Source organism: Aspergillus versicolor (genome assembly GCF_001890125.1).
Source record: "Aspergillus versicolor CBS 583.65 unplaced genomic scaffold ASPVEscaffold_12, whole genome shotgun sequence".
In the NCBI taxonomy this organism is placed as follows: domain Eukaryota; kingdom Fungi; phylum Ascomycota; class Eurotiomycetes; order Eurotiales; family Aspergillaceae; genus Aspergillus; species Aspergillus versicolor.
The window spans coordinates 134996-154899 of record NW_024467535.1 but is presented as its reverse complement, the minus strand read 5'-3'; the positions used below and the strand labels follow the sequence as shown (position 1 = coordinate 154899).

The following is a 19904-nucleotide window of genomic DNA, read 5'->3' as shown; positions in this document are numbered from 1 at the left end:
CCTGAGAATATTGTAAAGAGAACGCCTCAACCCCATGCAATGCTGCACCGACCCCGGTCATGCCTAATAAATGACCATTCCAAAAGCGAAAAGGAAAAAGAAAAGAGCCTAGTAATCTAAACGACGTACTGGATTCCATCACATGCCGAAATTAAATAAGTTAGAGGATATTTGTGTGAAGGGGTGATAGGTATTGAAAATGGGTTCTATACATTCCCCTCGATGCCGATATGAGTCTGATGAGATCGGTTCATTTGGCTGTATCCTTCGAAGTCGTGTCTGTTCGTGTCTGTACTTGCGTCTGGGGGGTCGGCATCTTCTTGCGGAGGTGGAGGAGGCGGAGGAGGTGGTGTTGGGTTGCCGACCAGAACAACCTCGTCAGCGTCAGCGTCAGCGTCAGGCTCATCGCTCTTGATGCTCAAGTCGTCATCGTTGTCATCGTCATCGTTGGGGGCCATGGCAGGCGGAGGAGGTGGTGGAGTTGACGACCGATGTCGCTTAGTTGACGAAGTTGGTGTCTCGTCCAGGGCATCCCCATTACCGACGCCAAGTGCGTCTCTCTTTCGTTTAACACCAGCCCCGGCCTTTTCCATACTACTTTCATCGTCTGACATCTTCACATCTGGAGTTCCTTCCTCGCCATCACTCTGGCCACCAGCGGGTGTCGCAGACGTTCCGTGTTCTTTTGGAGCTTTCTGGGATTTGCGCTGTTCGTGGGCCTGATGCTTAGCAACAGCCTTGTCGAAGAACTCTTTACAGAACTTTTTGACTTTCTTCTGTTGTTTGTCATCGATCTTCGTGGGATTCTCAACTCGATTGTTTTTGAAATCTGAGTTAACTAGCTTTTTGGCTACCTGCAGCGGCTATTAGCACTTGAACGATGGCCAGAGACAAAGGCACCCACATCTTTCGCGTATCGTTTAAGATCATCTTTTGGAAGCTTGTGCTTAAACTTATCAACGACATATTTTATGTGGGGAAACAACTACACACCCATTAGTTTTAGCTACGGTTGGTCCAAGACAGAAATTAACTTACCGTGTTTTCGTAGAGCTTTTTCTGCTTTTCTTCACTATAGTTCTTCCACTTTTCTTGTCCATCCTTGCTCTCTGGTGTATGCTTGGATGGCTGAGGGGTAGCAGGAGTGCCACTCTTCTCCTTGGGGGTCTGCTCCTTTGCGTTCATGATACCGTCAATGATATTTTGAAGTGCTTTGTCTCTCGACTCTTTCGGTGGCGGTGGCGGTTGAGGTGCCGGCTTTGTCGGTCGTGTCCAGGTAGTATCGCCCCGAGCGGAATAGTAGTATGTCCTGCCATTCGACTCCGCCGCATACCATCCCTGTGGAAGGGGTTCGAATCGTCGGCGGAACGGGCGAGGGCCATGATGGTGGTGTGGGTTTCTTGGACCTTGGCCACCACCCCGTTTTTGCGCTGCTGGCCCGCGAGGAGCCTCGATTGATCGAGATCGAGATCGCGATTTAGACCGTTGCTGCCGCTCGTCTGAGACATTCTCTCGTCGCTGAAACTGACTGACAGCCGGCGTAGAGGCATTGGGGTCCCGCTTCATACGGGGAATGCGGTAACCGACTTCCAAGGTCGACCAGAGTTGCAACAGCACAGTCGCCCTTTGCTCGACTCTTTCATCACCGCAGCTGGTGAGCGGTTGAATCGTTGACTCAATTTTCGAATCAATGATTTTATTCCGCGTTAGGCGGGGAAACTTGTCCAGGATGTCCAAAATTTGTAGCACAACGTTATAATCGTCCTTCCACATGCTGAGTTGAGAGTTGAGGATCTGATATCCATGCATTTTCACTACCCGGTTGCGCACACGTTCATCATCACAACGTTGAATGCGTCCAAGAAGCTTGACCGCAATCCACTTCTCCTTGCACTGCATAAGAGCCGCCATGACTTTCGTAACCCCACTCTCATCCAATGATTTGGGTTGCACACTGTCCACGTATTCTTCATCGTCTTCGCCCATCTTCTTCTTCCGCGGCCGCTTTGCAACGGCAGTATCCCACCCATCGGCATCATCAATGCCAAGGGCTTCGATTGTCGCATTTGACAACTTCGTTCCCCGCTCTGTCTGAGTCTTCCCACCAATAAATCCCGTGCAGTTGGGTTCACCGCAGTAACATGGCTGGGGGTCTGCCCCATACCGATCCACATTGTAATTGAAAACTAGCTCTTCGCCGGCTTGGATATGGCGTTCAGCAAAAATGCCCATGCGGAGTTTCTCTCCAACAACCCACTTATCGACATAACAGTTGGGATTGCAAGAGTGATTGCAAAAACGCCCAAGATTTCCCTTCTTAGTTGCGTCCACGAATTCGCCCTTGCTGAGGGACATGAAGTAAAAATGTTTGATCCCCTCTCCGTCATACTGCCTCATGCGGCGATGGAACGGACCTTCATTAATGACCTCCCCGACGTACTCGAAAATGAACTGATGCGGCCGCAGATCCTGTTCCGCGCGGAGGCCGTAGCCCTTCTTGTCGGTCTTGATTACAGCCACGCGCGCATATTCTCCTCGCTGAAATCGTTGGTTCTGGCAATCGGGTCCACAGCCGCAGTCGCCCATGCACTCAATCTTTGTCGCGCGGTTGATGCAGTCCGAGTCCTCCCCACAAGCTCGATTCGTAGCACTAGTGGTATCTAGACAATTTAGTTAGATTAAATAGAACAGAGTTTGAGATAATAATAATTTGAGTGTCGGCAACACGAAAACAGAAGTTATCGAGTTTTATTCTGCGAGGAAAGACGAAAAAGGCAGGGGCAATGCAGCATGAAAATCAAAACTGCTAAGATAACAAACGAAGCAGAACAAGAGCAAACTCACCCCATTCTTCCGCACAATCACACTCCATTGCATGTTCCGTATAACCCATGTATTTATTGGCATACTGGCAAGCTTCAATCACTTCGAATGTCTTTTGAGCTTCCTTGGTACTGTCGGGCAGATCCAGAAAAAGCCGTGGTGGTCGCGGAATGACCTTTTGTGAGGAGTTACGAGTCAACTTTGGGGGTTGTCCCGGTTCCAATTTGACGGTGATACCACCTCCAACCCTTTCCGTACCGGACAGATCATCTTCCCTCTCTCCCTTCAGATCCCCTTCAGCTGTTTCCGAATTTTCGCTCTTGGGCGGAGTGCGGGAGGAGGATCGAGATTTCGCTAGGGATGTGGTATCTCGTTCGCTCTTTATCCCAGGATCTGGCGACGCGGCTTGGGGGTCGGGCTTCATTGCAGCCCCTCCACCGTTGAGAATCGGAGCATCGGAGAGATTATTTGACGGCTCCAGTTTCATCGCTGTGACTCCATCGGCAACAGATTCTGACTGAGGGTCCGCGTTGTCATGAGTTGACATGACGACACGGACGGGGCGCGCAAAACTATCAGAGCCAGAGACAGCGTCGCACAAGGGTCCAAACGGAGCTCGGAGTTGGACACAGAAGAAAAAGGCAAATCAAAAGAAACGGGGTGTAAGGAACGGAAGTTGAGCTGTGTCTGAGGGGGAAGCGACAAAAGAAGTAGGCAGGTGAGAAGTTTGAAGTGGGAGGGAGAACTTGGAGGAATCAACTGTCGAGCTTCTTTCCGTCCACGTTTTTGCGGATGCCAAGACACAGTAATAATGGAGGAGGGATAATAAGGAATTCACTCTATTCTATCTTCCAGTGTTCTTGCATACATTTTCCTTCAAATTTGCCTTCCGCATCTATATTCTTCCACGGATAGCGTCCAACTATCTATTCTTTGTCATTTGAACAGCTGTTAAAGTGCACCACCCCTCACTGTAGACTGGGTGGTTATGAAACGTCGGTCAGTCAAGACTCGAGGAGAAAAAGAAAGGAAGAGGCATTGCCAACGCCTAGATCGAGCTGATTAACATGGGATGCACACTTCAGCTTCGGACGATGGTGGGAGGGAGGTTGGCATTCGCTCAGTTCGAACCGTCTCTCTTTCGGCCCTTAGTCCCTGGTGCGGACTGGCATATGCAGCGCTGCTGCACCAGTTCTCGTCTCCAGGCCAGTACCCTTGATTGATTACCGATATCAAGATAATCGCGAAAGCAGCGATTAAGCCATGGCTGCCCAAAAAAAAGAAGGCTGAGTAGAGAATTCTCTGCTTCACGTCGTCTTCCAAATCACATTAGAATGCCAAAGCATGGCTATTGACGTCGTTTTTCAACAGAAATGCGGCCAGAGGTCATATTTTCAGCCGTCCACGGAGAGAGCGAAAGCAAACTAGGTTGTAAAGTTCTGCCATCCGGTGTAGATTAGCAGCAGGCTGCTGAGAGAAGAGTCCACGGGCTTAAAGCCAAAACCGTGCATCGTCTTAATATGGATTCAGGATAAACCTGTGTCCTCCAGCATATTCATGACCCACTGCGCATTAGACAGAGTCATAGGCCATAAAATGCCAAATCGTCAGGGGAACCCGCCCTGCAGCGGGGGCATACGAGGAGGCGAATTTACAGCGGAGGGTATGTGCACAAGATAGACTGAAAGTGAGAGTGAGATGAGACGCGACGGGGGTTGATCAAGGATAGCCCGGATGACGGCTCGGGAAATTTCCTACCGTTCTCCAGCATTGGTGCGGCTTGGGGCGGTTAGCGATTGGGCACGAGCTTCCCATTATTTCGAACGCTGCATGAGCGCGGGTGAGTTGCAGTTGTCCAGTGCCCGGAACACCTAGGAAGGGATTATCGAGTTAGTGAGAACGGAGTAAGGCCCCTTCGCCCAGGTGGGCTGTCTATAGTTACACCGTCGAATGGCATTGTCCAGAAACGACGCACTTCTCTTAGCTGGGCCGCTGTTTGAGATGGCTCAGAGACAAAGTGCTCGCGAATCCAGATGGAGTCTCGTGCATGAACGGGTGTTGCCTCAAACACACGAGAGCAGACTTCGAACCTTGACCGAGCTGTTGATCAGGGGAAACTCAAACGGGCCCGACGTGAGATGAAGATGCCGAGGGAATCTCAAATTGATCAAATACGTGGTGGGCTCAGATTGGCTCTTGCCCAAAATCTACGATCAGAGTCGAAGAAAATACCTTTCCAGCCTGCAGCGTCTGGATCGGGTAATGGTGATGCGTTCCAGGACAGCACAATTTTCCAGAATCAACTGGATTCCGTGGTCTCATCATGCGACACAGAGGACGATCAGAAGCTCCATCCTGGTAACTGGATCTACTTTGTTTGAGAATCGGGATGTTGTACGGAGGACTTGGGAAGAATTCCATTAGAATTATTATTATTCCAGTAATCGTCAAGAATACTAAGACTGTAATTACAATCACTGGGATCCATCGTTCCTGGACCAATACAAGCGTGCCGGCGATGACGGGTACCTGAGGGAGTGGGCCTTCCAATCCCTTCCTTGAATCCTTCTGTTCCCGCCTGCCAAAGTCTTTGAGCTCTCGCCTTCTGGTTTCACTCTCGCTCCCCCTCCAGCTCCCACCCTGGCTGCAGTGTATCACCATCTCCAGTAAGAATGTATGGGACGTTTCCATCATCATGTTCTTTCTGGAAGCCGCCCTTTTTTGTCCGGGACCCACGCGGATGACCTAGGAACAACGTCAGCAGCATCCTGCCGGGCTACTCCCGGACGGTTGATTCAAATCGGCGGGGCGTCGCCTCTCCTGCATGCCGATGGTTCTCGTGCATGGACCATTAATATTATTGACTGGGTATCATCGATCGAATCTCCTTGAACGAGAAATCGACTAATAATATTTCCAAAGGAGATTTTCACAGGCGGACCCATTGGCCACTGGCCAGACGCTGGCTCGTTCAACGTCTCGACTCACCAGCCAGTCTGCGGTGAACGGAGTACAAAACCACAAGTTTTCTGAGAGTCTGACAACGCTCTCCGTCGGTGTAGCGGCGCTCTTCTGGAAAAATACTCCCACCTTTCTATGGGCCCTTCTTCCAGGCTAAAATTATCGCCCCGGATAGCCATATGATCATAATTTCGGCAGGTGGCGATCCAGCTCGCTAGATGAGAAGAGACCACAGGAAACAGGACCACTGATAGGTGCTTCATTGCCTTGTTTTCTTTTTAACCTTATTATTGCGCTGGCCTCTTATGAGACGGGTCTGAGTATCTTCGCATTTTACCTCAAGTTCCCGTCCAGCAAAACTGAGAATATACCTGGCCAATTATAACTTGCGGCTAGAAGAGCCAGGACACGACCCTAGGTATTCCTACTTGATTACTGGATTATTCTTGTTGACCTCTCCCAGCCCTCAGGATTTTGGTCTCGCCTGCGCCTATTGCGGAGCCCCCAACCCCACCCTGCGGTTATCAACTGCCTCCGCCGCCATCCATTTTCTGCCAGTCATTGTCGTTGCATTCCCGCTATCTTCAATAGGGCCAATGCATGTCGCTGCGACTCCTGTGACTGCGTCCAGATGGAGCGCATCAATTGATCGCTAATAATAAAACCATGCAGAAAAGGGAATTGGCGTTGGGTTGGATCGCCCGCGCTACCTCCATCCGGGAGATGACCCCGAACCTCGCTCTCCCTAAACAGCTTTCGTTTTCAAAACACGTCGATTATCCCCTCCGTTGACCCAACGTCCTGGGGCGCCAATGTCCACCTATCACCAATTGTCTTTCGTCCATGATATACATTCGTAACGCGCTGCTTCCTGCGTGAGGGACCGGAACTCTTGTGACCCCTCAAAAAAAGGCGACATCGAGTCGAACAGCAGGCTTCTCCCCTGCTCTCCAGTCTTCACCTGTTGATGGTGCAATAGTACTTCTTTCCTTTTTCTCCAATTGTCTTTGTATGATGTTTGATTTACTGATATTTAGATTTGTCCCGCGTTTATATTTTGTATAATTATTACTATTATTATTATTATTATTATTATTTCGTCTTTTATCTCATCTTTGTTTTTTCTCTACCCGCTCTGACTACGGGGTGAGGGAGTACAACAGTAGCCGCAGCCTGTTGTTCTAGTCCCCCCCTGCTCTTCCACCCCGTCCAGCTTCCCACTCTGTGCATTGTTAGTCTTTTTTTTCCCTTTTCCCTACTTATTCGTGCCCCTCTTAATCTTTCAGATCCTTGTTCAGCGTATCCAGAGTTCCCTCGTGCCCCTTTTCTCTATAGGAGAAGGCTGGTTGCCTTTCCTCCACATCCTTTCAATCCTCGTTGCAGAACGCGTGTGGGCGCTTGGAATCATCTGAAACCATCGTTTTTGAAACACTATTCTCTTCTAGGTTGAACACGGCCTGATCCACCCTAGCCTGGTTGGTTCCGCAGACTTTATTTTCTTTTTCTTTTCTTATTCCTTCTTGTTTATTCTTGTTTATTCTTCTCCGAGAAGTCTTGTCTTGTTTTCCCCGTGGCTCCTTCACTCGCGACTTTGGAGAACGCAGAGGCGAACAAGAAACAGTCAACAGTCCCTGCAGCTTTCCTCTTGCCCTCCGGACACATGCCTGCGGTTCCTGTCCCAGTACTGGCCTGCGCGATTCCGAACTAAAAGTACGTTTGGTCAAGAGAAAAAGTTCCTGGGGCAAAGATAGGTTGTCACTCGTCTCTCTTTCGTCTATCGTTCTCCGAACCCCCTTCCCTTCTCACCCCCGCCCCATCTCATTCCTTCTTTGACTTTCCCATTTCGTTCTTACGTCTGTTTGGTGGCAATGTGCATCGTTGAAAGTGCTTAATCTTGATGCGATTCGATCTCCAGCAACGACATTCTCCGCGGTCCCTTTTGAGGTCAGGGTAACGATCCACTAACGTTATTTTCCTACCGTTGTTTCTGGTCCCTTCTTTATACCCTTGATCTAAAGCATAGGAGTAACTGCAGTTTAACCCATTCGGTTCTCCTCATTCGATCAACCCATTTTTCATAGCTGTCCGTCTTTTCTTCCTGAGCATCTGACTATACGACCCTCTATGATTCCCACTTCTTTTGTTGACCCCCGCCCTGACCTTCAATGTATACTGTCGATTGCATAATAATTGCCCCCCTTCCCCTCTTCTCCGCAGTTCACTCTTTGTACTGACCTCTGCCGCTGGGTTCTGTCTTCATTTGTTGTGCTGTCAGCCAACTTTCCAATTCCTTTTTGAGCTACCACGTGTTGATACATGGTGTAGACGCATCATTCCGTTTGGGAGGCTCTGTGGTTATTATACTATTTTTTTTATTATCTCCCTGTTCCTTGTTTTGTTGCCTGTTCTTTAGCTCTAGTTCAGCTCTACTGCCGTTGTGCGTGTCGTCAGTTTCCATCCTTTGCTTACACTCGTTTCTTGTATCTGCGGTTCATTCAACTGTCTCGGCCACGCGACGCGTCACTCTATATCTGCTGTCAAACTGGATATAAAGACGCCTTTCCATCCTAGCTCCCCTGGCCTTTACATCTACCAGGTCGTCCCTCTGCTCAGAAGCGAAGCTAGGTACTTTCGGCTTACATGGTTCTCTGATTATGTCGAATTCACAGGAAACTCCATGGACCGAGGATGAGAAGGTATGCACCAGTGCCAGATCCCATTTGAATAGTGACGTCTGAATGGACACGATGTGCCTACTTAACTAAGTGGTTTAAGCTTACCGAATTATTAGTATGGCCTATTTACCGAAATTTTGAAGAAGGCAGGCGTCTCCTCGCGCGAACTCTTCAAAATGATCCAGGATATGAAGATCAAACCGAGTTGGAATGATATTCCTCTTCCTGCAGGTAAAAGCTCACCTCAATTTTCCGTATGCGCAGGTCTATCAGGACCTGCCTTTCAATATCCGAACATCGGCTGAACATATTCTATCTAGGCCGTTCTCTCAATTCTTGTCAGACAGCATTTAATTATATGTTTTTTGAATTGCAACCCCAAGCCAACCTGGCGGCTGGACAGCTTCCTCCACCACGACATCCTGCTCCCGCACCTCAGGGGCCTCACTTGGATCCGAGTACTACTGTAAGGAAGCGGCCTCTATACCCAACAGACAAACCTATTCTCCCGCGTGCAATTCAGCCTCGTCCTGCCACTGGTCCGGCTTCTTACAGCAGCGAGAGTGGCGCATCAACAGTGCTTTCCCCAGGCGCTGGAGGCGTCACGGCCTCCGGTGAACCTCCACGAAAACGAGGTCGACCAAGCAAGGCCGAATCGGAGCGGCGCAAAGCAGCTGCTGAAGCCCGCGGTGAGACATATCCGCCCCCCCGGTCAGGGTCGCATAAAGCAAAGATTTCGTCCAGCCCTACCAGCCCTTCGGGTATCGAAGCCAGTGGGTCTGTCTATACCAGCAATCGACCTCCAAGCATACCACAGCCGGGCATGGGCTACGTACCCCCTCCACTAAGAATGGCGCCAATGTCTGGTCCTAACGACGAAGGTCGAATGAGAAGTATGTCCAATCGTGAGATGGGCCCGGCATCGCGGGAGCTGCCACGACCACAAGAAATCAGACAGACACTTCCTTCTCCACAGGAATTGCAACTCGGCCATAGGGAGGCTATACCACGCATAGATTCTGGAGACCGACCCTACGAATCTCTACCTCCTGACAGCTTCCCCTTCACAGACAGCAGCCGGCGGAGTCTCGTTCATCCCTCTCCCCGGCACCCAGACGAACCCCATGCACCAGACATTCAAGTCCCCTTAACAACAACGACCGAAAAACGCACAGAATAATGGACATCTTTTTATTGAATAAGTAACGGCACTCTTGTTTTCCCTGTTTCGATGCGACACGATGAATGAGCTACACCATCGATTACTAGCGATAGATAGCATTGATTCGCCCTCCTACCTGCCGATTTGCAAAACCAAAACGAATAACGTACTAAACTGAGGGAAAGAAACTCACGAATTACGCATACTCTCGCGAGTACCGGCCTGTCTTTTCCTCCCATATTTATTCTTTCATCGTCGTTCGGCCCGTTCTTTTTATTTCTCTGCTCCCATTTATTTTGGCTTTCTTTCTCACTTAATAACTTTCTTTTATCTTACTGGGTGGTTCAGCTGAGGTTATGGTTGCCGACGTTGGTGACCATTTCTAATCGATCTACTTGCCGAAAAATTGGATTTTGAAAGACAAGGCTAATGCCGTATGGCTTAGCTTGCCTTACGCGCGTATTTGTCCTGATGAACTACCGGCAACTAGAGCTGTGGACAAATCTCCTCTCTGGACATATTAATTCTCTCTTTTCTCCCAAGCCATCTTTCCGCCTTCTTCGTTCGATGTGCCCAATTCATGACTCGTTGATATGACGAATACGATCCCTTCTGTCTAGCGATTTGCCGTATTAATCGCATGCTCTCTCAGCATTCCATTTCCTGTTCAGATGTTCGATACAGACAGAAAATCTGATGAATATTACGTTGCACATGGGTCTCAGCTACGATAGCTATTTTCCTTCTTACCACTTTGGGTCAGCTTATGATGTTGTTCTTTTTGGTTCTGATCCAATGTCTTCTTGACCACTCAACTTTGCTCCTCCTTGTTTTCATCTCTTCACGTACTTAGAATTTAATGTGTCATGTACATGTACTTATTTACTACTAGTCAGCTTAGTGAGAGGCCTCGATATAGCAGCCACTGGCCATATATAGAGCCAACTATTTTCGACTTTTATCCACCAAAAAAAAAAAAAAACCAAAGCTTGGTACCCGCTTGTATTTTCCTGGCCATGCATTCGAGGCTCCGATTTCGTTGGTGTTGCCGCAAGTTGTAGGACAAAGTATGTACTACTGGACTTGGCGATATCATTTTGGTCATGCGATTTAGCGGTACAAAGGCACTATGATACATCAAAACTCTAAGAGCTACTGCTAGTGAGTGGCTACAGGAATACAAGAGTAGAACATCAAATGAGTAACCACCTATATCTAAGGTATAACAGATTATAGTAGTATTCGCGCATAGTACTGTACCGAACTGCGTCCCTGTAAGGTTCGAGCGGAGGTTATTTCCGTCTAGATAGCTTTATATTGCATAAAATTAAAAGGCCATATTCCCATTCGCGTTGTTAAGGGGTTCGAGCACGTTTAGCACGGTTAAGTAAGCTGCGTAGTTTACCTCCCTGGTTTTCTGAACATGGTGTATCGGTGCCAGTTGTGGTGGCGCCCGTGGCGGTTACCTCGATGGGTGATGTCGATATCGCGGGTTCTTCGAGTCCCGCTCTCAGATCCAATGGATCTGACATTTCTGGAGTTTGTGCTGAGGCTGATCCCTGGCCTAGTTCTTGTTGTTTCTTTTGCTCTTCCAGCTGGGTTCTGATCATGCTTACTGCAGAGCCAAAATTCTGGGCTGATGGCACAGTAATTCTTTTTCCTATTCCCATGGCTGGCTCGCTCATGGTAGTTTCCCTGACCAGCTTCCTTAACTCGTCTTTTCCGTCAACACGACGAGTCAGGTACACCTTCGGCAGTGAGTCGCCTTGTTCCCGGATGCGTTCGACTTCCTTTCGATAGGCTATTTCGTAGATATCGAATTCTGCGGCACCGGGCGATTCGCTTACCATTGGATAATAATCCTCCACTATAGAATCCGGTTCATCGGACGGTATCGTAGTTGTTAGTCCTTCTGAACCCAGAATCATGGGTGGTGCTTCAGCAGTCTTGGTATCCGTAGTGGTCGAACCAGTGAAAGTAGAAGGGCCGATAGACAGGAAAGGGCAGTTCTCTTCCAATGGGTCTCGTGCATGCCCTCGTGTGCCTTCCATGCTGCGCTTAGTTGTAGTCGAACTAGCGCGAGAAAGCGGGGCGGTTGGAGATACAGACGGCAAGTCATCTATTGAATCATCCCTTATTTTAACGCTTCGTATCGAACCGGAGTCCTTCCTTGCTAGTTTGTACGGTATAGCACCGTATCCACTAATAGGATCACTATTATCAGGCAGAGGGTACGGGAGAGGCTCCCGTCGCCGTGGATGAAATCCTTTAATAACATCATCACGCTCCCTGGCACTTCTATTATATGTGTTCAAGCTTTGGCTCTTGTTGAAATGTTCCACACTGGGTACGGACACGCCTTCATCTGGGTCCATTTCCATGGGAGGCTCAACAAAGTGACTTTCATGTTCCTGGCCAAGGATGCTGTGCATGGGTGTTTCAGCTCTAGCTGGACCTAGGAGGCCTTTGAATTTCTTCGCTGCTTTCATCTGTGAAAACTGGTTAGGTCTTTTTTTTTTACGTTGGATGGGGATTATTTGGGTACATACCACAGCCAGAACATGAACGAAATTGTTTGTAATAGCAGAGTTCATTTCCTCTTCTGTCGGCAGGCCGACAATTTCCGCCGTATTATCGCCCTTGGGCAAAAGAGGGTCCATACCATTCTTTGTCACCCAGGGGTGTTCCTATATTCTCGGTTAGGAACAAACATGTTGCCATAAAGCACAGCCACGTACACGTAACTCGTCCATCTGTATCCTTCTCAAGGGTTCCTTTTCCAGGATTTTGGACATTAGATCCCTAAAGGCCTCATCGGGCTCCCCTTCGCAAACAACTGGAACGCTTTTAATAGCTTCGTATAATTCGAAAATGCTGTGCTCTTCGAACGGAAGCTTGCCATATCGTAGACAGTACAGTGTGACTCCCATGGACCATATATCTGCTGCCTTTCCTGAAACATCGCCATGTTTAACAACGCACAGTTCCGGTGGTAGGAAGGCAGGAGACCCAGCAGACTTGGCCGTGAACATATCCGAATCCTTTTCAAACATTTCTGACACTCCAAAGTCAACAACTTTGAGGACATCCTCACTCGTCACCAGGCAATTATCCGGCTTTATATCGCGATGAACAATTCCCTGTGCATGCAGATATTCGATTCCCAGAATAAGGTCACGAAACCAACAGCGACAACGCTCGTCATCGTAAGGGTCCGCCCTCTCATCAAGGCCAACCTTCATGACCACACCTTTTTTGCACATTTCCATAACCATATATAAAGAGTCCTGGCTCGGATCATCCAAAACTTCTATTAGCGATACCAGGTTGCTATGGTGTAACTTCTTCATGATGGCGATTTCCTCCCTAATAAGATAGAGGGCATTCTGCTTTTCTTCGTCCTGTCGATGGAGTGGGGAATTGAGTCCATCAGCAGAGCGCTTTGGGCCCCGGGAGCGTCTAAGAAGATGCGATTTCGCGCGCTTCCTTAAACGAGTTTTCGAAAATTCTTTAACAGCCTGAGAATCGCTTATGAGCTAAACATGCATCGCAGCAAGCCATGGATAGCTGAAGAATCTCACATATTCGTTTCCAAACTGATCAACAGCAACATGCACGGCGCCAAACGAACCGCGACCAATCTCTTGTTTGATGACATATTGGTTAATTCTGTGCTCAGCAGTGCCATCATCCTGGCTGAGAGTATACTCCGATCGAGCATTGAGCGTTTCCTATGCCCCCGGTTAATAAAGATGTATGTTTTGAACAGAAAATGGCAAAGAGATTGGAACGGGAAGCCACCTTTACAGGACGCCGAGCTGTCGGGTTACGGCGATGGTGTCTCCGGGGGCTTTCAAAAGAAGGCGTGGAGCTGAAGAGCAGGATGTAATGTAAGCAACCTCTGCCTCCGGGTCTAATCGACAATTCCCCGCATTGGCTCCGGGGCGTTACCAAAGCTCGAAATAGAAGAGCAACTTACGCATAACGGGCTGGAGTTGGTCGGGGAGGTTGAGAATCAGAGCCGGCAGCGGGCCCTTGACTAGCACTCTGCTGCAGAGAGCTAGAACCCTCGTTGGCCATCGAATATTTGCGCCGCAGAAAACTGACGGCTAGCGGTGAAAGAGACTCGCAGCAGGAATGGTAAATACCGTAGGGACCGAGCAAAAGGATATCCTGGAATCTGGCTGCCTGTCAGAAATGTGGGGGAGGTGGAGGGGCAAAGCGATCGAGATAAGACGCCACTTGCCGTCTGGGAGATTGGGCATTTACGATCAGGGACTCGAAGGGTCAAGGACGAAGATGAGAAAAGCAGGAGGCAAAATAGGATGCTCTGTGCTGGTCCTGCTTGAGCTCCACAGTCAATATATCTCTGTCGGTGGGAGGTGTCGGAATGGGGCCGGAGCTGGAGCTGAGAGCGGGATCAAAGACAAGCTGAACGATGGTTGACCATCGAATAATACGTTGATTCTTTCGACAACAGTAGTCTCTTCCTATATTTAGAACATCGTCGTTATACCAGGTGCAATTGACACCTCTTCCTCCACCTCGACGCCAACTTTTACTTATCATTCAGAGCCAGGCACGAGAAGAAGCAGCTAGTGGTCCCAGTTGCGTCTTGGATGTCAACAAGAGCCGTTCACCGCCCCGATTCGCTCCAGTCCCCTCATCTCCATCACTCCAGCAAATCTCGCCTCTCAATCGGAACAACCTCTAACTACAACATATTTGCTCGTCCCAGCTGGGAGTCGTCGGTCTCCCTGAATTGGACATTCGGCGCTGCCACGTGGTTTCCCGCTTGTGTCGACTCCTGAACACGATGACTGTCTATTCCTTTTACATCTTCGACCGTCATGGTAAAAGCCAAGCATCCCCAACTTTAACTACGGCTGCTAACACTATCTCCTTCCCAGCTGAGTGCATATACAAAAGGCGTTGGCTCCCTCGGCCTACCTCAGCCGTTGGCAAATCCTCGCGACCTACCTCCGATACCCCAACAGTAGCCAATGGTCTCACATCTGTCTCCGGCCCGTCGACGCGGACAACGGACGATGATGCGAAGCTGATTTTCGGGACTGTTTTCTCGCTTCGAAACATGGTGCGGAAGCTAGGAGGGGATGACGACAAGTGAGAACCTTCGATTCGGGATCCCCTCGAGACAACCGAATATTGACGCTGTTTGTTCTAGCTTTGTTACGTATCGCACCAGCCAGTATAAACTTCACTACTACGAGACACCTACGAACATCAAATTCGTGATGCTTACAGACGTCAAGAGCCCAAATATGCGGGTTGCGTTACAACAAATCTACATCAACCTATACGTGGAATATGGTAAAATGACCTGGTATCTCGAGATCAAGAAGCGGTGGTGGCTAATTTGAACAGTTGTCAAGAACCCGCTATCACCCACTGAACACCCCGGTGGTGAAGGTGTGAATAACGAACTTTTCGAACAATCACTGGAGCAATTTGTGGTACGTAGCACCCGAGGTTCTACCTATCCGACATGTGTGTCCTAACTTGTCCAGACCCGCGTCCTCGCCTAAATCAACTTAGGTAGTAGATATCGAGCCGATGGCCTAACTGACACCTAACCCGACCCGCATCGAACCCCTAAATGGAGTATCAACAGCCTTTCGGCTTCTGGCCTATTGAGCCTCCGGCGATCAGAAAGGAACCCACGCGCCGCAGGCCGATTCGGCAGTGCAGCGCACAACAGCGCATCCGATAGCATCGGCACAGGGAACAATCCAGTACGTTGGCGTCTGGGATGCCGGGCAGCTGGCAGCAATGAATACTGACTAGGAGATGCCGTCCCAATCACGGCCGAGAGCCCTGTGCGTTATAACATTGCTTCCCCTACTTCTAGGGCTCTCCGTTGTGACCAAAAAGGAGGCTTTGAAGATATCCACGAACATCCCAAACATGTCCACAATTATGTTCAACTATAACATCATAGATAAACAGTTTTTCATGACACCTGCACCTCGTTATCCCGATTTCTCGTGTTATACATATAACCAAATTTAAGTACCCTATGTTCACGTGTCTCGAGCGCGCCACCCGGCAAGTCATCGGTTAGACCAGCGCTATCTTAAGACTCGGCCTGCGGCTTCGCATGACGAGGCTGTCTTCCTTTGCCGCCCATTATATTAGACCGATCAGCAGCTTCCCTCTCGTCACGGGCTATAATCATTCAGTATCCCATTAGCCTGTCGATCTAGAATCGAGAGATGAGTTGGATTGGATCCGGGTACATACCTAGCTGCGCATCGGTATTCGAAAACGGAGGCTGCATCGGATCGGCATATCGCGCTTCGTCTCGCTGGGTGGGCACTCCCATTGTGAATCCCCAATCACCGGGCTCGTAGACGTAGCTGGTAGGTGCGATCTCCTCGTCCTCTTCAATGGGGATGTAGTCGTCGTTATCGGCCTCGTACTCGTCTTCAGCGGCTCGTCCGGCGCGGTTGGACATCCTGGTCTGCTTTGTTTCTGGTTCGGCTCGGAGCGTCGTATGGTGTGGTATAAAGAGCCTTTCTTTGCGATGGATGGATCTATCATTCGCGGTCGGGGGTGAAATATATATATATAGCGGGTATATATTTCTTTAGGGTGTATGGGGTGGTGAGGGGGTGAACGTCAGGGTTATGTCAACATAAGTGTATGACATGGATGGTTGGGTGATCCGTGGGAACAACTATCAGGAGATTGGTAGGAGGATAAACGATCGAGATTTGCGCAAGAGTCGGCTGGAGTGGTAATCCATGAAAAGTGTCTTATGAATTGGTCCTACCATAGTATCGAAAGTGGTGTGCTAGCAAAATATTGGTAAATATATATAAGAATATCTATTTTTATCCAAACCACCAATAAACTTATGAGTGGCATGGCATCGTCTATTTGAGAAATATAAGGCATGTTCTACAGAAATCTCAAAAGTCCTCATTATTTTGCGAGCGAAATCTCCTACATCTAGTTCAACATCTGCTCGGAACGGGATTGATACACTACAACTCCACAATAAAACCGAGAAAAATGCCAAGAAAAGTATCACTGTAGTCACACACCCATAAGGTGCCCGCTAGAAGATAGATAGGAGCGACAACACAGAACCCAATATTCTGCCGGAGACCCAACACAAAGGAGTCGAATCCAAGAACCAAGTTGATATCCCAGGCGCATTATACATCTGAGACCCGGGCCAATTCCATGCAACCGAGCAGCTGCATGCAGGGTAGAAAAGAAATGCTGGTTGACGTCGAGAGATTTCTGATAGCTCGTGCAGCTCTCCACTGATGACTTTCTGAGTTTCCTAATGCGAATAAGCAGCTTATTCCTTCGGCTGAAAGGTATGGGAAAATCGATGTCCGTGTGTTTGCTGAATTGTCCCCATCGAAGAGTCTTGGTCATTCTTGGCCCGAGAGCAGAGCCGAAGCTTGGGCTGTTGAAACGGGCATCTTGTTGGCTGTTCCGGTATTATTCGTCGAAAGTGGTTCCATTCTCTCCTCCACTTTTAGGCCCCAAATATATTCAAAGCTTGGACTCGAGAGCAAAATAATACGTACTCTGTAGTGAGGACTAAGGCTGAAGCTGTGCGCACTGAGCACAGCGCACAGAGCGACAGCCGGGGTTTGCCGCCGAGTCTTCTCGCGCAAAGGCAAAAAGGCAAAGGCTCACCGTCTGTTCATGGCGTTCGTCACCTCATCTCCATCCCACATTTGGATTCCCACCTGATGATGAGTGCGTGGTTTATTTCTTCCGGGCGGACCAATGGCTTCGCCGGCGATCGCGACAGTGCGATTCTCTCCCTGGGATTAATGACAGTTAGCTGGTAAGATAATCGGACATCCGGGAAGATGCTCGTCACTGAAGTTGAGCTTGGACATTCGTTTACCAGGTCGGGAAGGACACAGGATAAACGACACCAAGGCCGCCAGTGCGGCGACGGGTCAGTCGAACCACGCAGTCACTAACATGGATCTTTCCGCGACGGGCCCGCTTGTCAGCCTCGAGTATCATTACCCGGATAAACTTGGGAAAGAACGATGATGGCGTTGGAAGAGAGTACTCCGCCAGTATGGAGCAATGGCTTATGTGGGCAGTTCGTTTGTCTGACAGGAGGTCGGCAAAAAGACCTACCTACCTAGTAGCTCCTTAGATGGCGTTTTAAGGGAGTGTGCATGAAGCTGGCTGCTTTGCAGTTTGCTGCAACCCACAGACCAAGGGACAACGCCCTATGCTGGAACCCTGATCTTGAAGCGTCGATGGAGTTGAGTTAATCGGAGGCGGTCGAACCCCCTCACACAGCAGTGTGTGGTAGTACGCATCACTCCCAAGTTGTGCTCTGTGGTAATCGGTCACGAGTCCTGCGACAAACCTGAATAATGCAAACTGCCATCTCCATTGACTCTCGCTACCAGATGATTCGAGCACCCCCTCCATAAACGGTGTCCTCTGTACGAAGGAGCGGAAATGCTCTAAATGTGCCAAGCCGACAATTGGCTTCCCATGGCACTCTCGAGAGTGCATATGCAGTGAAAACCAGGGTGGGGATCCTCAAGCACAGGACACCCCATCTTAGCCCGGGAAAAAGTACAGGCACTGGACTCGGTGGCTGTCTCCTCCGTTGACATGCAGCGTGAATGGTGAAGAGTAGGTAATAATAATATAGTAATGCATTCGAATGTTTGTTCAACAGCAGCATCCTCTGCTGCAGCATCCTGTGTGAAGACCCACTCCACGCATCGTGGTCAATAAAGTAAGACTAGGGAATCTCCAACTAAACCCATCTGGTTGGAACCACTTTTTGCTTTTCTCCTTTGATCTCCATCTCTCCCTGCCGCCATTGGTCGGAAAAAATCCCTCGTGCTAATCTGAAATGCTCCATCCCGACCTTATCGACCTTGGTTTCAACTTTCGGGAATGTTCAGGTGCGGAACAACCACCATCCCCCATTCTTTCAAACAATAATACGGGGTTATAGCGTCGGAACTAGGAGCCTATTCACCATGCACGACGATGAATCTGTGGTCAATGGCCGAGGCGTTGTTCCACGGCTGACTTTATGGCATTTTCTTCTTCGTGGCCGCCAGCTGCCTTGTGTGCCTCCCTCCTCAAGCTTCTGCGGGTCGGACTAACGGCCGAGGTCTGGGGAATTGCTCTGGAGACTGCGAGTCGATCGCAGCCGTAAATTGGAGCCGGAGATTTCGAGAGGGCCATGAGTGGTGCTTCAGGAGGTGCCATCACAAAACGAGAGGCAGAACATACTCCGGACTCCATCTATCCACCTTCCAATCGTGGTATTGCACCGGAAACTGGCCGTCACAATACATTCGCCTAGCGTTCGCGCCAGATTACACCGTTAGGTATTACTTACTACCATCCAGCTGCCTGTTTGGGTTGAAACACTGGGAGACTGCGGATTAACCACTAAAGTCAACAGCTATAAGGACGACATCATCGGTCTCGTTGACACATGCTAACCCCACACCGATACTCGACTTCACCCCAATGGAGTTATGTGCATGGCTCAAAGTTTCCCCTGCTTCATAGCCTTTCGTCGTCGAAAGAACTCATGCTTTGATCATCATCTCACCTGAAGAAGCTTTGACTCCCAGAGTCATAGCAGGATGGAGTATCCGAGCGGGCAGAAGCAGATCTGACCGTTATGAAGTAATTGAAGAACTATGATCTAAACGATAGCAGCAAAATCCATTAGGACATCGCGCATTCGGACTTATTTTTACATGCAGAAGGAATATTAAAAAAAAAAAAAAAAGAAAGAAAAGAAAAGAAAAGCTAGACTGCGACCAATCTGCTGGGGTAACAAATCCCCCAGACCCTATACGAGTCGAAGCGACGGAGGAGTTGGCCTTTCCCCTCCATCATCTGTTTGATCCCACTCAGCTACCCCTCAGATGTCTTGAACGCGATATCTTGGCAATTGACACAAAGTTCTCTCGACCAACAGCCACAGCCTGCCGCTCAACAAGACGACAAGAGAGATGACTCCTATTACTAGCGGCATTCGAACCGCACCTAATCAGGACGCGCAAAACCATCCGCGCTTGTAAATGATGATGTGCGGGGACAAGGGTGAAGGGTCGGCTCATTGCTCCAGTACATATCAATAAAATCAATGACTCCTGCACAGCCTCAGCCTGACTTGATGGGAAAGGTCGGAGGGTTGACTAACCTATAGCAAGTCTTTGCCTCTCTTGAGTAATTGTTATCAATTATCCCTCCCAATCCTCCATCATCCGGCTTGTTTTCGAGTCGCTTCT

At 49.2% G+C, this 19904-nt stretch overlaps 5 protein-coding genes across 5 annotated transcripts; 2 read left to right on the top strand and 3 right to left on the bottom strand.

Moving 5' to 3' along the window:
• Positions 1 to 206: 206 nt before the first annotated feature.
• On the bottom strand, positions 207 to 3370 carry set2 (SET and WW domain protein; the record flags this gene model as incomplete). Its single annotated transcript, XM_040818257.1, has 4 exons — positions 207 to 854; positions 905 to 985; positions 1039 to 2660; positions 2845 to 3370. 4 exons carry the CDS (start codon positions 3368 to 3370, stop codon positions 207 to 209), a joined length of 2877 nt encoding a protein of 958 aa, XP_040672706.1.
• A 5068-nt stretch (positions 3371 to 8438) lies between these two features.
• Positions 8439 to 9639, top strand: ASPVEDRAFT_56457 (putative AT DNA binding protein; the record flags this gene model as incomplete). Its single annotated transcript, XM_040815216.1, has 3 exons — positions 8439 to 8480; positions 8576 to 8690; positions 8780 to 9639. 3 exons carry the CDS (start codon positions 8439 to 8441, stop codon positions 9637 to 9639), a joined length of 1017 nt encoding a protein of 338 aa, XP_040672705.1.
• Positions 9640 to 10976: 1337 nt separating this feature from the next.
• Positions 10977 to 13701, bottom strand: ASPVEDRAFT_141600 (putative calcium/calmodulin dependent protein kinase; the record flags this gene model as incomplete). The annotated part of the gene is made up of 6 exons (XM_040807764.1): positions 10977 to 12110; positions 12171 to 12308; positions 12360 to 13139; positions 13203 to 13352; positions 13423 to 13492; positions 13601 to 13701. 6 exons carry the CDS (start codon positions 13699 to 13701, stop codon positions 10977 to 10979), a joined length of 2373 nt encoding a protein of 790 aa, XP_040672704.1.
• A 551-nt stretch (positions 13702 to 14252) lies between these two features.
• On the top strand, positions 14253 to 15227 carry ASPVEDRAFT_347913 (TRAPP subunit BET5). Its single transcript, XM_040810892.1, has 5 exons — positions 14253 to 14474; positions 14532 to 14745; positions 14807 to 14952; positions 15007 to 15095; positions 15150 to 15227. Exons 1-5 carry the CDS (start codon positions 14438 to 14440, stop codon positions 15165 to 15167), a joined length of 504 nt encoding a protein of 167 aa, XP_040672703.1. The 5' UTR covers positions 14253 to 14437; the 3' UTR covers positions 15168 to 15227.
• Positions 15228 to 15715: 488 nt separating this feature from the next.
• On the bottom strand, positions 15716 to 16535 carry ASPVEDRAFT_154873 (uncharacterized protein; the record flags this gene model as incomplete). Its single annotated transcript, XM_040808425.1, has 2 exons — positions 15883 to 16535; positions 15716 to 15807 (listed from the first exon to the last, which is right to left on the bottom strand). Exons 1-2 carry the CDS (start codon positions 16094 to 16096, stop codon positions 15716 to 15718), a joined length of 306 nt encoding a protein of 101 aa, XP_040672702.1. The 5' UTR covers positions 16097 to 16535.
• Between the last annotated feature and the right edge of the window lie 3369 nt (positions 16536 to 19904).

Excerpts from the sequence above, each read along its gene's own strand:
- ASPVEDRAFT_347913 (XM_040810892.1), top strand. The coding sequence starts at position 14,438 with ATGACTGTCTATTCCTTTTACATCTTCGACCGTCATG. Across the intron at positions 14,475-14,531 it reads TTACATCTTCGACCGTCATG|CTGAGTGCATATACAAAAGG; the intron begins GTAAAAGCCAAG and ends TCTCCTTCCCAG. Across the intron at positions 14,953-15,006 it reads CAACCTATACGTGGAATATG|TTGTCAAGAACCCGCTATCA; the intron begins GTAAAATGACCT and ends TAATTTGAACAG.